This window comes from Rhopilema esculentum, chromosome 2 (genome assembly GCF_057945365.1).
Source record: "Rhopilema esculentum isolate cy_ngs chromosome 2, ASM5794536v1, whole genome shotgun sequence".
Classification (NCBI taxonomy): Eukaryota; Metazoa; Cnidaria; class Scyphozoa; order Rhizostomeae; family Rhizostomatidae; genus Rhopilema; species Rhopilema esculentum.
In genome coordinates this window covers 836,826-854,868 of record NC_142816.1, presented here as the reverse complement: position 1 = coordinate 854,868, position 18,043 = coordinate 836,826, and the positions used below count along the sequence as shown (strand labels likewise).

The 18,043-nt window shown below is 37.5% G+C and overlaps 1 protein-coding gene across 1 annotated transcript; it reads right to left on the bottom strand.

Moving 5' to 3' along the window:
* Positions 1-8,142: 8,142 nt before the first annotated feature.
* On the bottom strand, positions 8,143-11,349 carry LOC135689321 (uncharacterized). Its single transcript, XM_065206500.2, has one exon. The coding sequence runs from the start codon at positions 11,347-11,349 to the stop codon at positions 8,143-8,145; it is 3,207 nt and encodes a 1,068-aa protein (XP_065062572.2).
* Positions 11,350-18,043: the final 6,694 nt, after the last annotated feature.

Below are 18,043 nucleotides of genomic sequence, written 5' to 3'. Positions count from 1 at the left end.
ATACAACTATATTCAGGCGGCCGAGATGTGATAGAAAATGGACAAGCTATGACGCAGCAAGTAATTATACAATGGGGCTCTCTGAGTGGAACCTAACTGGGGTTTTGTGTTTTTTAATTTGACGAAGGACATTTTCGCTCGGTCAACGTGCCTAACTGTTAGAATGTGGAGAATTCGAGATATAGAGAGAGGATAAGATTCTCTTTACCAAACATAACGAAAAACCCTTATTTACACAAGTAACTAAGAACTACCACAACCCAATCTAATTAACATAAGAATAATTGAATTAAAGAACCTCGCGTAGGAAGCAGTCTGGGTCTAGCCTATCCAACACTAACGATCCCTAACGACCCATGCTGACAAAACAGTTCGAGCACGATGGTCTCGCGGCAGTGCAATTACTTGATTACGTAAGGGAATCTTTTGTACGTAACTGTGAGCTGCCAAACTTTTAATTTTGTAAACCACTTAGTTGCGAGTGCAAAGATTCCTTCAACTCGGCAATTCAACCATTTGATTAAGAAATGTAGTCACAGATCCCAAAATTATTAATTGATCATTTCGTTAACTGTTCGTCTGGCCTCAGACGTTTATCAAATTTCCATGGTTTCTATGGTATTCCTACACCAGACTAACTTATTCAACATACTCGCCCTGTTTTTATAAAGCAGGGTCTGAAGAATTTTGAATGAATTTTGGGTCAACCCGAGAGAAAATTGAAATGTCCCTGCAAGCATTTTGCGACAATTTTGCAAAGCAAAGAAACATTCGAATAACCATCGCCAACTTTACAAAACTTGCAGGAAACAAAACAGATTTGAAACACTTGCAATATATTCGAATTTCCCGTCTTTACTTCAGATTCTTTTAACGTCCCAAGTTCCATTCCACGTTACACATGCACATGCGGAACCAATTATAACTGCAGAACGTAACGAGCGAAACTAACGACGATTGGTCGAATCGAAGAGGATGACTGCAATGGGAATCTCACTCTAGCTGCCAAACCCTATTTAATTAGCACGACTATAGACCAAAGTGTCTATTAGCGAACCTAAATTGCCGACTTAATCTAATTTCAATGCCTGCCAGAAGTCTTGGAACACTGACATCAATTTTCAAGGTCAAGATCAATCATCCCCCTCTCCCCTACAGAACAATGTTTGTTTACTATCAAACGGGCTAGGATTTTAGGAAGCACGTTCTTTTGTGCTTCTTTTGTGATATTTCTCTAAATCATAACGAATCATTTTCCAATTACTGGGACAAGGGAAGATAGAAAATGATAGGGAATCGGGTGTCTATGAGCGCTACCATGTTGCCACATGTGAATGCGAAGGAGCATAGCCTAAGCAAATCTATTAAATTCGTAGATGGTTTTGGGAGGGTTATGGTGGATAAAATTGGCCATTTGAACCGTTTCTCACCAGCATGTTGTTCGCAATTATTTATATCATGCATGGTTTGTAGACATTCTCATGAATTTCTTTGTTTTTTTATCAACAATTAAACCATAAATAAAGGGACTTTTCAGCAAAAAAAGCATTTTTTCAAAACCACTAAACTGTACTGTTTTTCCTTTGAAAATGATAGTTTTCTTAAACCGATGATCGAATTCTGCACAAAATACTTGTATTCAATAATGATTTAAAGGATATTGAAGGAAAAAATCAGTAGAATGATTTTTGTAACCAATAACAATGCTCGGATATCTACAAAATCAATCGTTCAGAGTTCCAACCCCCTTTTCCTTTTAACTGGGTGAAGAGTAAAAATTTTGAATTTCCATTAGCAGCAGTGAGAGAAGCACCATCGAAAACCCTAGGGTAGGTCAATGTTTTGATATCGCAGATTGCTGTTTTCGAGAAAATTTTCAGACAATGCCTGCCAAAAGTCTTGGAACACTGACATCAATTTCCAAGGACAAAATCAATCATCCCCCTCTCTCCTACAGAACAATGTTGGTTTAGTATCAAACGGGCTACCTATCTACCTACCTACCTACCCACCTACCTACCTACCTACCTACCTACCTACCTAACTACCTACTTACCTACCTACCTTACTTCCGGAACATCGAGCGCCCCCTTCTCATGTACTCAATCTTCGTACATAAAAAAAACGACGCAACACACACTTATCCCAATTTTAAAAATCAAATCCTCAGGAGGCCCAAATACTTCCATAATTGCCCATAGGTTAGTAGAGCAGATACAAGAAAAAAGTAAGAAAGCGTGGCACAAGAGACCATAACGAATAGCAAATAATAACAATCAGCATCGAATTAGTTAAAACTCAAAAGACCATCGTGAAATTAACATTGATCAAACTTCAATTAAATCATCATTAATAAAATTAGGGCACCATTAGGCTTGATCAATATTCAAGAGCCTTTGAATCAAATTACTGTGTTCATGTTGTATTGAAGTTGTGGCTAGAATAAATTTCGTTCCCTGTTCGATTTGTCCGTTAGAATTTTCAACAGAGAAAGGAAATGCTTCCATTATTTAATTTTCAGTACTTTAATCTTCTTGTAATTTCTGATAGTTTTGATATATGACATGAATGATATGATATGATATGATATATGATATATGATATGATATGATATGATATGATATGATATGATATGATATGATATGATATGATATGATATGATATGATATGATATGATATGATATGATATGATATGATATGATATGATATGATATGATATGATATGATATGATATGATATGATATGATATGATATGATATGATATGATATGATATGATATGATATGATATGATATGATATGATATGATATGATATGATATGATATGATATGATATGATATGATATGATATGATATGATATGATATGATATGATATGATATGATATGATATGATATGATATGATATGATATGATATGATATGATATGATATGATATGATATGATATGATATGATATGATATGATATGATATGATATGATATGATATGATATGATATGATATGATATGATATGATATGATATGATATGATATGATATGATATGATATGATATGATATGATATGATATGATATGATATGATATGATATGATATGATATGATATGATATGATATGATATGATATGATATGATATGATATGATATGATATGATATGATATGATATGATATGATATGATATGATATGATATGATATGATATGATATGATATGATATGATATGATATGATATGATATGATATGATATGATATGATATGATATGATATGATATGATATGATATGATATGATATGATATGATATGATATGATATGATATGATATGATATGATATGATATGATATGATATGATATGATATGATATGATATGATATGATATACTATGATATGATATGATATGATGTGATAAATAGGTTTTACATAGTTGACAAGACCTATGTAAAACCTGAAAGGTAAAAGTAGGCTTAAAGAATAAGCCTACACTTTTCACTTTTTACTGGTAAATTTGATAGTTTTCTAGCTGGTGTTATTGTGGTCAATTAGTAACCTCAACCTGTCTTCCTCGCTTGGCAAGATAAATATATTAAATATATCATCCAGACAAGAAGCTTCGCGCCAGATGTATTTGTCAACCTTGCTTCTAATCGTGAAAAGATTGGCATAGGCCGGAGCCAGATTCGTTCTTATGGCTGAACCCAACTTCTGTCCGTCTGTCTTGCTTCTGTCTGTGAAATGATTATTCAAGTAAAAGATTGCCAACTATGCTAGAAAGTGAAGGATTTACTAGATAAGGCTGAGCATTGCATTGTTTCAAATTTTCATCTAAGATAAAATAAATAGTTAAATTTAGAGCAACTTCAAACAGAACACACATTCAGCGAAAATCTGCGTTAACGTTTTTATTTCAACAATAATAGAATGTCAAAAGAACTAGGACTAACAAAATAATGTAAAAACAGTTTTTAGTAACTAAGAAAATTAAAACTGCAAATTATAAATGTTTCCTGCTTTTTAATTTCAGGTACGTTAAGTCCAACAATTTTCAGCGGAAGAAATTTCTGACAATAAACTTTGGCAAAAAAGATCTTCGGACAGATTTTAAAAATTTGGACAAAAAAACTTTCGGACAAATGTTGACTACCACGTCAGACTATTGACTCACGCGTGTTTCTAAGATTGTTAATGAGCTTTTGAGAAACTTGAAAGAATCTCTGAGTACTGAAAATATGACAGTGTTGAGAAACTTTTAATATCGAAATGGCTGAAATTGTTAATTTCGTATAATTCAAAGTTTCTTAAGTGCCTAGAAGAGGAAAGAATTATCTCTAAATATCCTTTTACGTTCGTAAATTTGTCACTGTTTTAAAGGTATATGTGCTTATTCATAGCTGAAGTTATGATCAGTCATTTCTCGGAGACATTGATACTGCTGGCTCCCATGATACGGCAAAATGAGAAAAAGAAAGTCAGTGTGACATTTTGATATCCGATGAGAACGATTAAGAGCCTAGTCTTTTCTAAAGAAAATAACAAGAACTTTGAAATGAATCCCGTGATGTGAATAGGCCCTGTCTGACTACAATAGAATTAACAAGGATTTGAAGAAACACACTACGCTTGATACCAAAAGGGGAGGGAGAGACGGACGGGAGAAGAGAAGAGCGTAGAACGTCATGTGAAATAGGCACGAGAATCCCGACCCAAAGCAATTGAATAAACCCATTTGAATCAAAGGGACCCACACTTTAGTGCAGAAGCCCAAACTACATATATCCTTCTTCTCTATTCCTATTGGCATCAAAGGAGCAAATAAGGACTCAGGCCCGAGTTAAACGACGTCAGATTGGGTCAACTTCGGATTGCTTTCACTTCGGATAGGGCTTTCAGTTACACGACTCTGAGGCAATCCGAAGTACTTCAGTGGGCGTAACCAGAGTGAAAGTCGCTCCGCACTGGAGGAGAAGTGAACATTAATCCGAAGTACTTCGCTTCGCATTCCTTCTCGAGTAAACACTGGATCCGAAATGATTTTCACTCCGAAACCTCGTTCCAGATCACGTCGCCTCTGTGCAAATCACAACAATCTGGCACGAAGAAAATTGTTAATGAAACAAACATCTGCTTGTAGCTATTTCATTAGGTAAAGGAGAAAAATTAAGGCCCAGCGTCGCTTCTGGCTTAAGCCCGGTCGCTGCAGTGGCTGGTGGTCAAACCTAAAAAGAACGGGCTTATAGAAGATGATGAAGAGTGGCGACTCAGAAATATATTTAATTTGTTCCGTTATCAACTGCGTCCATACATTGAAACATAGCAATCTGACATCGTGTAAGAGCGAAGCAAAGCAGAGCAAAAGTCAATCCGAAGTCGTGTAATCACTTGGAAAAGCAAAGTACAACTGCTTCGGATTGGGGTGGGCAGTCCGAAGCGAAATCCGACGTCGTGTAACTCGGGCCTTAAATACCAAAATTGAACAAGACGACTCACACCCGAATGAGAGTAATATAAATCATCTGAAGTAAAACCCTTAGCGAAATCAAACTTAACAACATTCCTCGTAAAATTAACTTTCACAAAATTTGATCAGCATTTGTTTAGACAACAAGCTGCAAAGCCAATTGTTAACTGTGAGCAATTGAATGACGGGATATAATGTCTTTAAGTGCAAAATGAAAAAGCACCAGGTTGGTAACTGTTACTGTAGTTTGTGAAAGTGGTTCAAAAATAGGTTTTTTTAAGAAAATCACATCGTTGTATTTTAGCCCCAAAGTCGTATGTTATGTGAAGATTATGATTTTAACTGATAAAATTCGAGCAGCACATCACTCTATTGTAGTAATCGGTTAATCCTGAGAAATCAATTTATTTTTGCAATAATAATGATAATAATAATAATAATATTAATAATAATAATAATTATTATTATTATTCTCCTTGAGCACATTTTATCTGAGTGTCAACAGCTAGCGCAAGCACAATATAATAGGTGGAGACATGACAAGGTAACTCAAATTTTCCACTGCAAGTTATGTCAAGAACTAGGATTAGACCACAGAAATAGTTGGTACAACCATAAAGTAGAGACTGTGATTGTGACAGAAGACATAAGGTTATTATGGGATTGTCCCATACAGACAGATTATCGACTTGAGCATAACCGACCAGACATCGCTTTTGAAAATAAAATGAATCGATCGTGCTTGCTGATTGACATATCCTGCCCCTTCGACACCAGGACTGAAAGAAAAGAAAAGGAAAAAATTGAGGTATATCAAGACTTGGAGAGAGAAATCAAGAGATTTTGGAATGTAAGAGAAGTCAAGATAGTGCCAATAAACATTGGAGCTCTGGGTACGATTGAAAAGAACTTTGAGAACTGGGTGAAGAAAATTGAAATAGAAAGTAGCACAGAACTCTTGCAGAAAGCTTGCCTGTTAGGAACTGCAAATATACTAAGAAAAGTACTGGATACCTAAAGCCAAGGGATTTGGCCTGCTATCCAGTAGTTAACCGGCAGTCAACACCATTTCATTTTCATTTCATTTCAAATAAAATAAAATAAAACAACTAAAGTTAAAAAGGATGTAATTCCGGATTTGTCCATGGCTTATTTTTGCAACAAAATATGTAGTACGTAGTACGGATGGCAATGTTGGAAAGTTTAGAAATGAGATACTGTTTTTGTTGCTGATCGATGGAGAGAGAGTCACACATTTTGAAGAAGGAGATGCAGGAATTGCCAAAGATGCCAAGAGAGCTCATAGAAAGATTCACAAAAGAGACACATTTGAACTTCCGCTGTAAGTCAGATAGAAGAGAAGCATACTTGCTATGTTTTCTTGTTGCATTTGTGTCAAGATTAGATTCAAAACCAACAGTAAGCTCTAAGATTTATAGGTAATTGTTGTTAGTCTTCAAGAGAAGATCTGGACGAAGGTTTTCTCCAGTTATGATTGATGGTGAAAGATAGCCAGGTATATCAGCGTAGATGGTAGATTCATTAACAGCTTTAAGAGACGTAGCTAGAAAGTTTAAGATAGAGTTATGACGCCAGGTGTATCGGCCTTGTTCCAAGTATGTTTTGCAGCCAGCAACAACGTGAAGGAGGGTTTCTGGCAGAAAACAGAAAGAACAATCAGAAGTCTGGCTCAAGTTCCACTTTTTCAAGTTTTTCTGTGTAGCAAGGGTATTGTTCAGGTACCTTATGGTGAAATTGAAAATATTCTGAGGCATGCTACTTTGCACCTTGGACCAAAGTTTGTTTATTTGTGGAAGATCCTGGTTAAAAAGATGTGACAATAAAGATCCTTGGGAAGTTAGAATGTTTTGCAGACGATCTTTATGTTCTTGCTGGACAGCCTTTAATGCTTCTTTCGTGTTCCTATATATATCATATTGTATATTTGTGCTACTGCTGGTATTTTTCCATAAAGAGCGAATGTTATCGTTTGGTGAAGATTTCAATGCGTTGCGTAAAATAGTTTGACACTGTAGGAATTTGGTGGATGGTAAAGTTAGGCTGAGTCCAAACTGGTTTTTAGAAAGAATAATGCTACTCAAGGTAGCACTTATTGGGAGGTCGAGCCACTGGCGGATGTATTTGGATACAAGGTTGTCAAGATTCTCGACAACCCACGTCTTTGAAAGATCTGCTACAGTAAGGTTCCAGGAAATTTTAGAAAGAACGAAGTTGTGATAAAGACGTAGCTTATTTTTTGCATGAAGAGGCTGGGAATCGATTTGTTTGAGCATGTTTGACAGTGATGATAAAAGGTCAGATTTATGTTCTTGGTTTGTCATTTCAAAGTCAAAATGACGACCGAGGTACTTGAAAGAGTTTCCATTCGAGACAGATGGGATAGGTTTGTTGTTTATGAAAAGCTTAGGTTGATACTGAAGAGAACGCGTGGAAAATTTCTTTATTCCAAAAGTGATGCATTTATCGACACGTATGATCATGTTAGCCCATTGGCACCAGCGAGTGAAACAATTCAGTAGAAGTTGGTTTTCTTTCTCATTGCTGGTGATAAATTCGTATTTGCCCTAGTGTCCGAGCTAAAAGCTCAGTTAACATAAAAGGTATGTCTACTAGGCTTGTGTTATCCACCACATACATAATCACTTCATATAAACTGCGAGACACAAGATTTAGAAGTCATTCAATGTGAAATGTAATATAGAACTTATTGTATCTGATCATACGCAAGGGCCGAGAGAAAATAGATTCCAAGAATAACTTCTTAACCCTGTGTCTCCATATATAGTTGGCCATTATCAAATTTGATACCGAGCACCACTGTAATGTGCTCTTTACAATCAACTTATCTACTGACAATGATCTCATAACAGTCCAAACATCCTTTTTGATGCAACCAAGTGAGCCAAAGCAAAGCACTTTCAAATCCACCTCCCAACCTAACGACTGCAGCAGACTGCACAGCGGCTGATACCGTTTCTCTTTGGTGTTCAGTGCTTGCTCAAAATACAGATCGTAGCAGACAGTCACCTCTAAGATAATGCATTTACGTGACTGAATGTCAATGATAATGATGTCAGGTTTACGATGCGTAATACGCTGTAATTCATCACCATATTCCGTTATTATTGATTCTGCAAGTTTGTTTGCATGAAACTGGAAACCAATTATACTTCCTGAGATCACCTCAAATATTTTGTCAGCAATTCGATTGTGACGTCGACTATAAAAGTTGTGAAACTCTCTACATCCATTCATCAGATGTGCGACACTTTCCGTGTGCTGATGGTAAAAGGGGCAAGAAGGGTCATTATCACGATTCCATACATGCTTTGTGAAGTTTGTTGGAAGTAGACTCAACCGTGCTTTTATTGCAAACTTCACCAGTAAATCACTTACTTTCCAGTTGTAAAAAATTGAATGGGAGGATTTCAACTGAACATCAGTCATGCAGAGAAAGGGGCCTTGAACTGACAATTGCTTTGCTTTTTGCAAATCTCGATTAACTGTCTGTTTGAATAGCAACTTTTGAAGTGGAGCACCTTCATCAAAAAATTCACCATTAATAATTACTCCAGCCTTTCCTTGCCTGAACTCAATGGAAACATCTAGCTTTCTAGCATATCTCAGAAGATCTGGCCAATCTGATTGACACCCAAATTTGGTACGACTATTCAGGTAGCCGTCTTCACTAATCTCAAACCCAAGGAAGTTCATATCATTATCTGTTGAAGCAACTTTCCGTTTTTCCATATCCAAATTAAGGGATTGACGTGCAATGTTCTTGAAATGTAATTGGGGATGATTCAACATCTTAATGAGAAATGCAACCCTTGTTGACCTATACACATCTGACACACGCTTAACTCCAATCCCTCCGTGCTCGCGTGGTAAGAAGATGATGAGCTGTGTTGTTGTTTCATACAAATCGTACATATTTCGAACTGCCTTCACCAAGGACTTTTCCATGAGTTCCAACTGCTCCTCTGTAAACCTTGTATTGTAAAAATGGTGGAGAATCTTCGCGAGAGCCAAGTTATTTAAAGCACTAGCCTTTAGAGCAAGGGGCAATTTGCAGCTTGTTATTTTTTCCAATAAATCTTTATAACTTTCTATAACTTTATACACTTGCACAGCATCTTCGCCGAAAAGTGAGAGAGACTTTCCAAGATACTTATAGGACTTGTCACGGGGATAAACTTCGATGACATTTCCTTGAATTGACACAGTTGGCTTTTTATCTGCCTTGCCTTTGTACCAGTTATTCCCAGACCTCCTTGCATACATAACTGCACATTTACTGGGTTTCACTTCTAAACCTGCTATCTTCATGGCAACTTGTCCAATATCAAACATCTCATTTATAATCGTTACGTCATAACTGACAACAACAACATCATCCGCAAAAGCTTGCAATGGACATGGATTAATCCTTCTTTCATCTTCGATGCCCTGCCTGATAACAGCCTCTTTTACCATAGGCTTGCATACTCTGTCAATCACCAATATGAATAAAAGTGCACTCAAAGGGTCACCTGTCTTTGTTCCTCTGATTATATTGAACTCTTTACTCAATTCAAACCCACAAATCACAGAAAACGAAGAGTAACGGTATAGATCTTCGACCAAGCAACAATAAATCAAAGGAATGTCAAATTCCCGGAGAGTTTCAAAAAGAAAACTATGCTCAATGCTCCCAAACGCATCCGCAAAATCCACAAAAACTGCACAAAACTTTGTACTTAAGTGTCTGAAATCATCCATTGCGGCTTTCAAACTAAAAATCAATTCCTGTCTGTCACGATCGGGCAGGAAGGCACGCTGCCAAAAAGCAATCTCATTGGATATGTGTGGGGTGATTCGTTTACAGATTGCTTTCGAAAACACCTTGTAACAAGTGGGTAAAAGAAATACATCCCTAAGCGTTGACAAATCATTGATACTAAAATTCTTCTTGGGGATTCGCTGAACAATTGACTTTTTCCATGATGTTGGTATTCGCAAATTTACAAGCACAACGTTCAAGATATTCACAAAAACATACCTATTTTCGCTAAACATTTCCTTCATGTCCTCGTAAGTAACCCCATCGGCACCACAACACTTCCCACTGGGGCAGCCTTTCACAGTAGATTCAATCTCATCATAGCTGAAAAAATGACCATAATTCACAGATGCCAATGCCTCCTCACGATCAAAGAATGGAGGTACAACACCTTCAAAGCCATTAGAATCAGCACATTTGCTCGACTGAGCGTAATAATCCTCATTCCGTTGCACTGAAATTATAGCATTCTCGATGTTAGGCCAATAGCCGTTGTTCCTTATTACAGCTATCGCCTTCTTCCTTCGCTGTAACCACAAACAGGTCAGCTTTTCCTTTGATACTTCGTCGCTATTGTTATTCTCTCTTCTTTTTGACGATAAGAATGGTATGATTGTATTGTTAATGTATTTCAATTGTTTACTTATGTACTCAATTCTATCCACAGCGTTATTTATGCAATAATTGTCATCCCTTGGGAACAGTCGCAAACCACGGCAAACAAATTTCAAAAAGTTCACGCTCCACTGCGACCCATTCACCCTCTTGGCCAAGAACTTGTTGTTTTGGTAAAATATCCCCGATAATATCTTTGCAACTTTAATCCAGTCACCAATAATTCCACGACAAATAAAGTCTCCGTGGTTCGTCCTTTTCGAAGCAAAAAGCGCTCTGAATTTTCGTTCCCTATCCTGAAAAGCTCCCCACTCGTCTCCATTCAATAACCTGATATCATCATAGATTTCCTCGCAATCAAAATTTGAGTCGAACTTGGTTCCAACAAAAAATATCTTTCCTCCTCTTATGGCTGATTTAATTGCTCTTTTTAGCTTGACAATCATGAATATTAACTTGATGTAGTGAATAACAGCATTAACGACGGCAGTTACGACGGATTACGTGGAATTTTTAAACTTCAGACAGACGCACCATTAGGCCCGACTGCCCTCCATCGTCACCACAAACATAAACCATTGGCACCAGCGAGTGAAACAATTCAGTAGAAGTTGGTTTTCTTTCTCATTGCTGGTGATAATAATAATAATAATAATAATAATAATAATAATAATGGAAACTTTTCATTTTGAATTCCAGTTAAAACTACAATTACAAATCTCACTATTACAAGGTAATTTGTAACTGGCTAGCCTGTGTTTACAAAATAAAAACTATTACATCGTAGTAATGAGAAAAAAAAATGTTAAAAGGGGAGTAGATCTGGATAAGTCCAAGTTTTGTTTCTACAGCAGAATATATAGTATGTGGTGCGAATGGAGATGCTTGTAAGTTTGGAGATGAGGTAGCGTTTCTGTTGATGATCAATGGACAAAGAGTCACACATGTCGATGAATGAGCTGCAGGAGTCGCCAAAAATACCAAGTGAACTGATGGAAAGATTGACAAACGAGACTGACCTAAACTGACGTTTTAAATCAGATACGAGGGTGGCATATTTCTCTGACTTTCTGACAGCATTGCAGTTAAGATTTGTTTCAAAGCCTATGGTTAGCTCTAAAACGTACAGACAGTTTCCCTTAGTTTTGAGAAGTAAGTCAGGGCGTAGTTGATCTCCAGTTATGATAGAAGGGGAAAGAAAGCCTGGTAAATCTGCGTAGAGAGAAGACCCATTTATTGTTTGGAAGGAAGTGGCTAGAAAGTTTAATGCAGAATTATGACGCCAAGTATAGCGGCCTTGGTCAAGGTACACTTTGCATCCAGCAACAACGTGTAGAAGTGTTTCTGGAAGAAGACAGAATTCACAGTCAGATGTTTGACTAAGGTTCCATTTCAGCAGATTTTTAGGAGTTGGAAGAGTGTTGTTTAGATACTTGATGGTAAAGTTAAAGATGTTACTAGGCAAATTGCTCTGTGTACTTGACCAAATACCGTTCAGTTTTCCAGTGAATGTTTCAGTAGGAAGGTAATTGTAGCTCCCTGAGATGGTAAGTTTTGAGAGAGACGTTCTTTGTTGTCTGATTTGACAGCCTTTAATACCTCTTTAGTATTACGGTAGATGTCGTACTGTAGGTTCGTGCCATGACTGGTGTTTTTCCATAGGTTTTGAATGTCAATGTTGGGAGAAGATTTTAGGGCATTGCGACAGACAGTTTGGCATTGCGTAAATTTGACAGAAGGCAGTTGTAGATTTAGGCCAAACTGAATTTTTGAGAGGATTATTCCACTCAATGTTGCAGAAAAAGGAAGATCAAGCCACTGGCGAATGTAATTGGAAACAAGATTGTCTAGGTTTTGGACAACCCAGGTCTTTGGTAGATCTGCAACAGTAAAATGCCATGAAACTTTAGACAGAACATAACGATGGTATAATAGCAGTTTGTTTTTAGGATGGAGAGGTAAGTCGTCAATATCCTTCATAAGAATAGAGAAAAGAGAAACGAGTTTAGATTTATGATCTTGGTTACTCATTTCAAAATCAAAGAAACGACCAAGATACTTAAATGAATCGCCATTTTTGACAGCAGGTACTATTTGGTTACAGATGAAAAGTTTCGGTTGAAATTGGAGGGATCGCGTAGAGTGTTTCTTGACACCAAAGGTAACACATTTGTCAACCCTGACAATGAAGTTAGCCCATTGGCACCATTTGGTAAAGCAGTTTAATAAGAGTTGGTTCTCCTTTTCTCCACTGGTAACAACAGCAGCATCATCAGCAAACTGAAACCAGTGTACTGGCTGAAACATGCGGTCATTACCATCATAGGGGGAGAAACCAAGCTGCTTAAATTTATCTGATTTGATGTATTGTATGAACGTGTTCAAGCAAAGGTTGAAAAGAAGGGGGCTGAGGCAGTCACCTTGCAATACGCCGCGGCGAACGGGAATTGCAGGGGTTTGGAATTTATCGGTTATGATACAGGTCTTAAAATCTAGATATAAGCTTGAGATCAATGATTGAATTTCCGAAGGTATATGATGATAAGCAAGAATTGCTGGTATCAGCTTGTGATGAACTTCGCCAAAGGCGTTTTTGAGATCCAGCAAAGATACCACTAAAGATCGTTTCTTAATGCGAGCTTTATTTATTAAATGGCTCATCATTGCTGTGTGCTCTAATGTACCTGATACTTCTGAGGTGAAGCCTTTTTGGATTTGGTGATCGATGAAGCCATTGTGTTTCAGAAAAGTGAAGAGGGAGTCACGTAAGCAAGAAGTGAATATTTTTAAGGGCCCCGATTCTAAAGTGATTGGCCTGAAATTTGATGGATCGTCTGTGCTGTCTTTTTTGTGAATCAAGATAGTGGAGGCCTTTTTCCATTCGGATGGTACCTTGCCGGAAAGCCAGACAACACGAATTACTTCAGTAAGAAAGGAACGAAGATAGGGACTTCGTTTGAAACAGATGATGGATATCTTATCAAGAGGACAGGGAGAAGTAGAAGCTTTCATACGCCTTATGATAGAAGTAATGGTTTTGTAACTAGGTGGCTCTAGATCAAATGGATAAGATGGTTCATTGAAAGTATGGATCCAAGAAGGAATGGTGAAATGTTTGTTAGGGGCGATGGCAGAAAATGTTTTGACAAAGTATTCGGTACATCCTGCAGCAGAAAAAGTTGGAAGAGCTGAAGTTTCATATTGTAGAGTGCGCTTGACGTAATTCCAGAAATTCTTGGTAATGTTACGGTCGTGGTTTGTTGTATTGGAAGATTTAGTGGGCGAGGTTTGTTATATTGGAAGATTTAGTGGACGAGGTTTGTTATATTGGAAGATTTAGTGGGCGAGGTTTGTTATATTGGAAGATTTAGTGGGCGAGGTTTGTTATATTGGAAGATTTAGTGGGCGAGGTTTGTTATATTGGAAGATTTAGTGGGCGATGTTTGTTATATTGGAAGATTTAGTGGGCGATGTTTGTTATATTGGAAGATTTAGTGGGCGAGGTTTGTTATATTGGAAGATTTAGTGGGCGAGGTTTGTTATATTGGAAGATTTAGTGGGCGAGGTTTGTTATATTGGAAGATTTAGTGGGCGAGGTTTGTTATATTGGAAGATTTAGTGGGCGAGGTTTGTTATATTGGAAGATTTAGTGGGCGAGGTTTGTTATATTGGAAGATTTAGTGGGCGAGGTTTGTTATATTGGAAGATTTGGTGGGCGAGGTTTGTTATATTGGAAGATTTAGTGGGCGAGGTTTGTTATATTGGAAGATTTAGTGGGCGAGGTTTGTTATATTGGAAGATTTAGTGGGCGAGGTTTGTTATATTGGAAGATTTAGTGGGCGAGGTTTGTTATATTGGAAGATTTAGTGGGCGAGGTTTGTTATATTGGAAGATTTAGTGGGCGAGGTTTGTTATATTGGAAGATTTAGTGGGCGAGGTTTGTTATATTGGAAGATTTAGTGGGCGAGGTTTGTTATATTGGAAGATTTAGTGGGCGAGGTTTGTTATATTGGAAGATTTAGTGGGCGAGGTTTGTTATATTGGAAGATTTAGTGGGCGAGGTTTGTTATATTGGAAGATTTAGTGGGCGAGGTTTGTTATATTGGAAGATTTAGTGGGCGAGGTTTGTTATATTGGAAGATTTAGTGGGCGAGGTTTGTTATATTGGAAGATTTGGTGGGCGAGGTTTGTTATATTGGAAGATTTAGTGGGCGAGGTTTGTTATATTGGAAGATTTAGTGGGCGAGGTTTGTTATATTGGAAGATTTAGTGGGCGAGGTTTGTTATATTGGAAGATTTAGTGGGCGAGGTTTGTTATATTGGAAGATTTAGTGGGCGAGGTTTGTTATATTGGAAGATTTAGTGGGCGAGGTTTGTTTTTTGATTTTATTACGAAGAAGGTTAGAGACATATTTGATTTCAATTAAAGGAGCATTAGAATGTTTCAAAGTTTTGAGTTCTTTTTTAAATTCTTGGCTGTGAGATTGGCGTATTTTTCCTTGAGATCTTCGTTGCAGCATTAGATTGTTCCACAAGTTTCTTTGAAGTAGTCGCATATTGTTTTGTTCATTAATTGGATTACAGGATCAGCCGTTGACGCATTGACCAAACTATTTGAAAAAGTGGAGTGGAAATATTTGTTAGCTAACAGCCATTCCTGGTCAGATCTTGGAAGACGAATTCCAGGCTTGATATCAAAATGATCCTCAAGGGGAATTGCAGCGTGACTAACATTATTCTTAAGGTCTGCGTCATTCACGACCTCGAACAATTGCTCTTCATCAAAGCCTTTTATGACTCTGCAGTTCCTTTGATGGATGCGGAGGCCCTTTATCCCTTTGCATGACTTGCTGCAAGAACATTTCACACAGCTTTGGTTGTTAATAGCTGCATCGCGATTTCCGGAGTCAATGAGAGGAATGTTAGGCCCCGTTGACACTGCTACGTTTTCAAATGAAAACGGAGCAAAACTTATCTGTTTTGGCCTTCCGTTCACATTGCTCCGATATGAAAACGGAGGCTTTTGAAAACGCTAACGATAACGCATAAATCGAAAAACGGTGCGTTTTGAAAACGGTCCGTTTTCAATGTGAACACCAAAAACGGAGACATTTGAAAACGCTAACAACAGCAGCAACATTCGATGCCGAAGGCGCCAAGAATCAAAATACAGTGTTTTTTTAAAATGGCTGACATTAGAGCGATAACGACTGTTATTCAAATGCTGTTTGCTTTGGTTTCTGTTCGTAGTTTCATAGCAGTCATTGCAGCGTTGAATCAAAGTTACAATGCACGTAGGAAGAAATTAATATTGAGATTTTTAATGGCTAATAGATCCATTCACCAAATCAGGTGCAATTTGATTGACAAACGACGCCAGTCGAAGGAACGTCGATTTTGGGTTCGCCCTGGCAGAACGAATGCTTGGTGGTCAAATATACTGGCAGAAAGGGTCATAGCAGAAGAGTGGAGAGAGAATTTTAGGGTGTCCAGGCGGAGTTTTTATCTTTTATGTGATGAGCTACGCCCTTTTCTCACAAAGAACAGATCAAATTTTCGTATACCATTGAGTGTTGAGCTTCAACTAGCCGTCACCCTTTACTATTTGTCAGATGAGGCACACTATCGTAAGATCGCAAATGCATTTGGTATTGCTAGGTCCACAGTATCAACCATCATCAGACGGACAGCCTTTGTAATCACACACATGCTAGGGGCGAAATATATAAAACTACCAACAACGGTTTAAGATGTGCAAAAACACATTGCCAAGTTTTACTCAGCTTTTGGATTTCCTCAATGTCCAAGAGCTGTCGATGGCACTCATATCAACATAAGGCAACCAGGAGAGAACTCCATTGACTACATCAATCGAAAATCACAATATAGTTTAAATATTCAAGCCATGTGCGATTACAATTATTGCTTTACTGATGTTTGCATACAATGGCCAGGCAGTGTTCATGATGCTAGAATTTTTGCAATTTCTTGAAAGTAATTTCTTGATTAAATTTCTTATCGACTCCTTGATGCAAAATCGAGAATGGCGTGGCTTCGTGTGTGTGTTTCGGTTTGGCGCCAGTTTTGTGGCAAAACGACTCGTGTTGAAAGGGAGGCCGCGACTGCGTTTTCGCTAGAGCAATAAGAACGCCTACCGTTTTCATAGCGTTTTCATTTTAAAACGGAGCAGTGTGAACGGACCGCGTTTTTATTCAAAAAAACGGATAGAAATGAAAACGGAGCAGTGTGAACGTAGCCTTAATGTTTCCACTGGGACCAGAACTGCCAGTTTGAATCCTTCGCTTGCAACGCCAAGCATGCCGGCCTAACGAATTAAAATCTTTTCCACAAAACGAACAAATAACGAACAAAACCAAAATTGATAGAATATACGAGCGAATCATTGTATTTCCAGAGTCCCCAAACTGTTATGCAACGATTTGTAGTAAATTAATTGCAATAAATTAAATCCAGGCGTAGTAAGTCGCAGTCAAACAGGAGCCGTGTACAGGAGCGTCCGCACGCTACCGCTCGACGACCATAAAAAAATAATAATAATAATAATAATAGTAATAATAATAATGGAAACATTTCATTTTCAATTCAATTTAAACTACAATTACAAATCTCACTATTACAAGGTAATTTGCAATTGGCTAGCCTGGTTTTACAAGAAAAAACTATAAAAATCGTAAGGTAAAAGGAAAAACTGAGAAAAATAAAACAACCAAAATTAAAACGGATGTAATTCCGGATTTGTCCATGGTTTATTTTTGCAACAAAATATGTAGTACGTAGTACGGATGGCAATGTTGGAAAGTTTAGAGATGAGATACCGTTTTTGTTGTTGATCGATGGAGAGAGAGTCACACATTTTGAAGAAGGAGATGCAGGAATTGCCAAAGATGCCAAGAGAGCTCATAGAAAGATTCACAAAAGAGACACATTTGAACTTCCGCTGTAAGTCAGATAGAAGAGAAGCATACTTGCTATGTTTTCTTGTTGCATTTGTGTCAAGATTAGATTCAAAACCAACAGTAAGCTCTAAGATGTATAGGTAATTGTTGTTAGTCCTCAAGAGAAGATCTGGGCGAAGGGCTTCTCCAGTTATGATTGATGGTGAAAGATAGCCAGGTATAT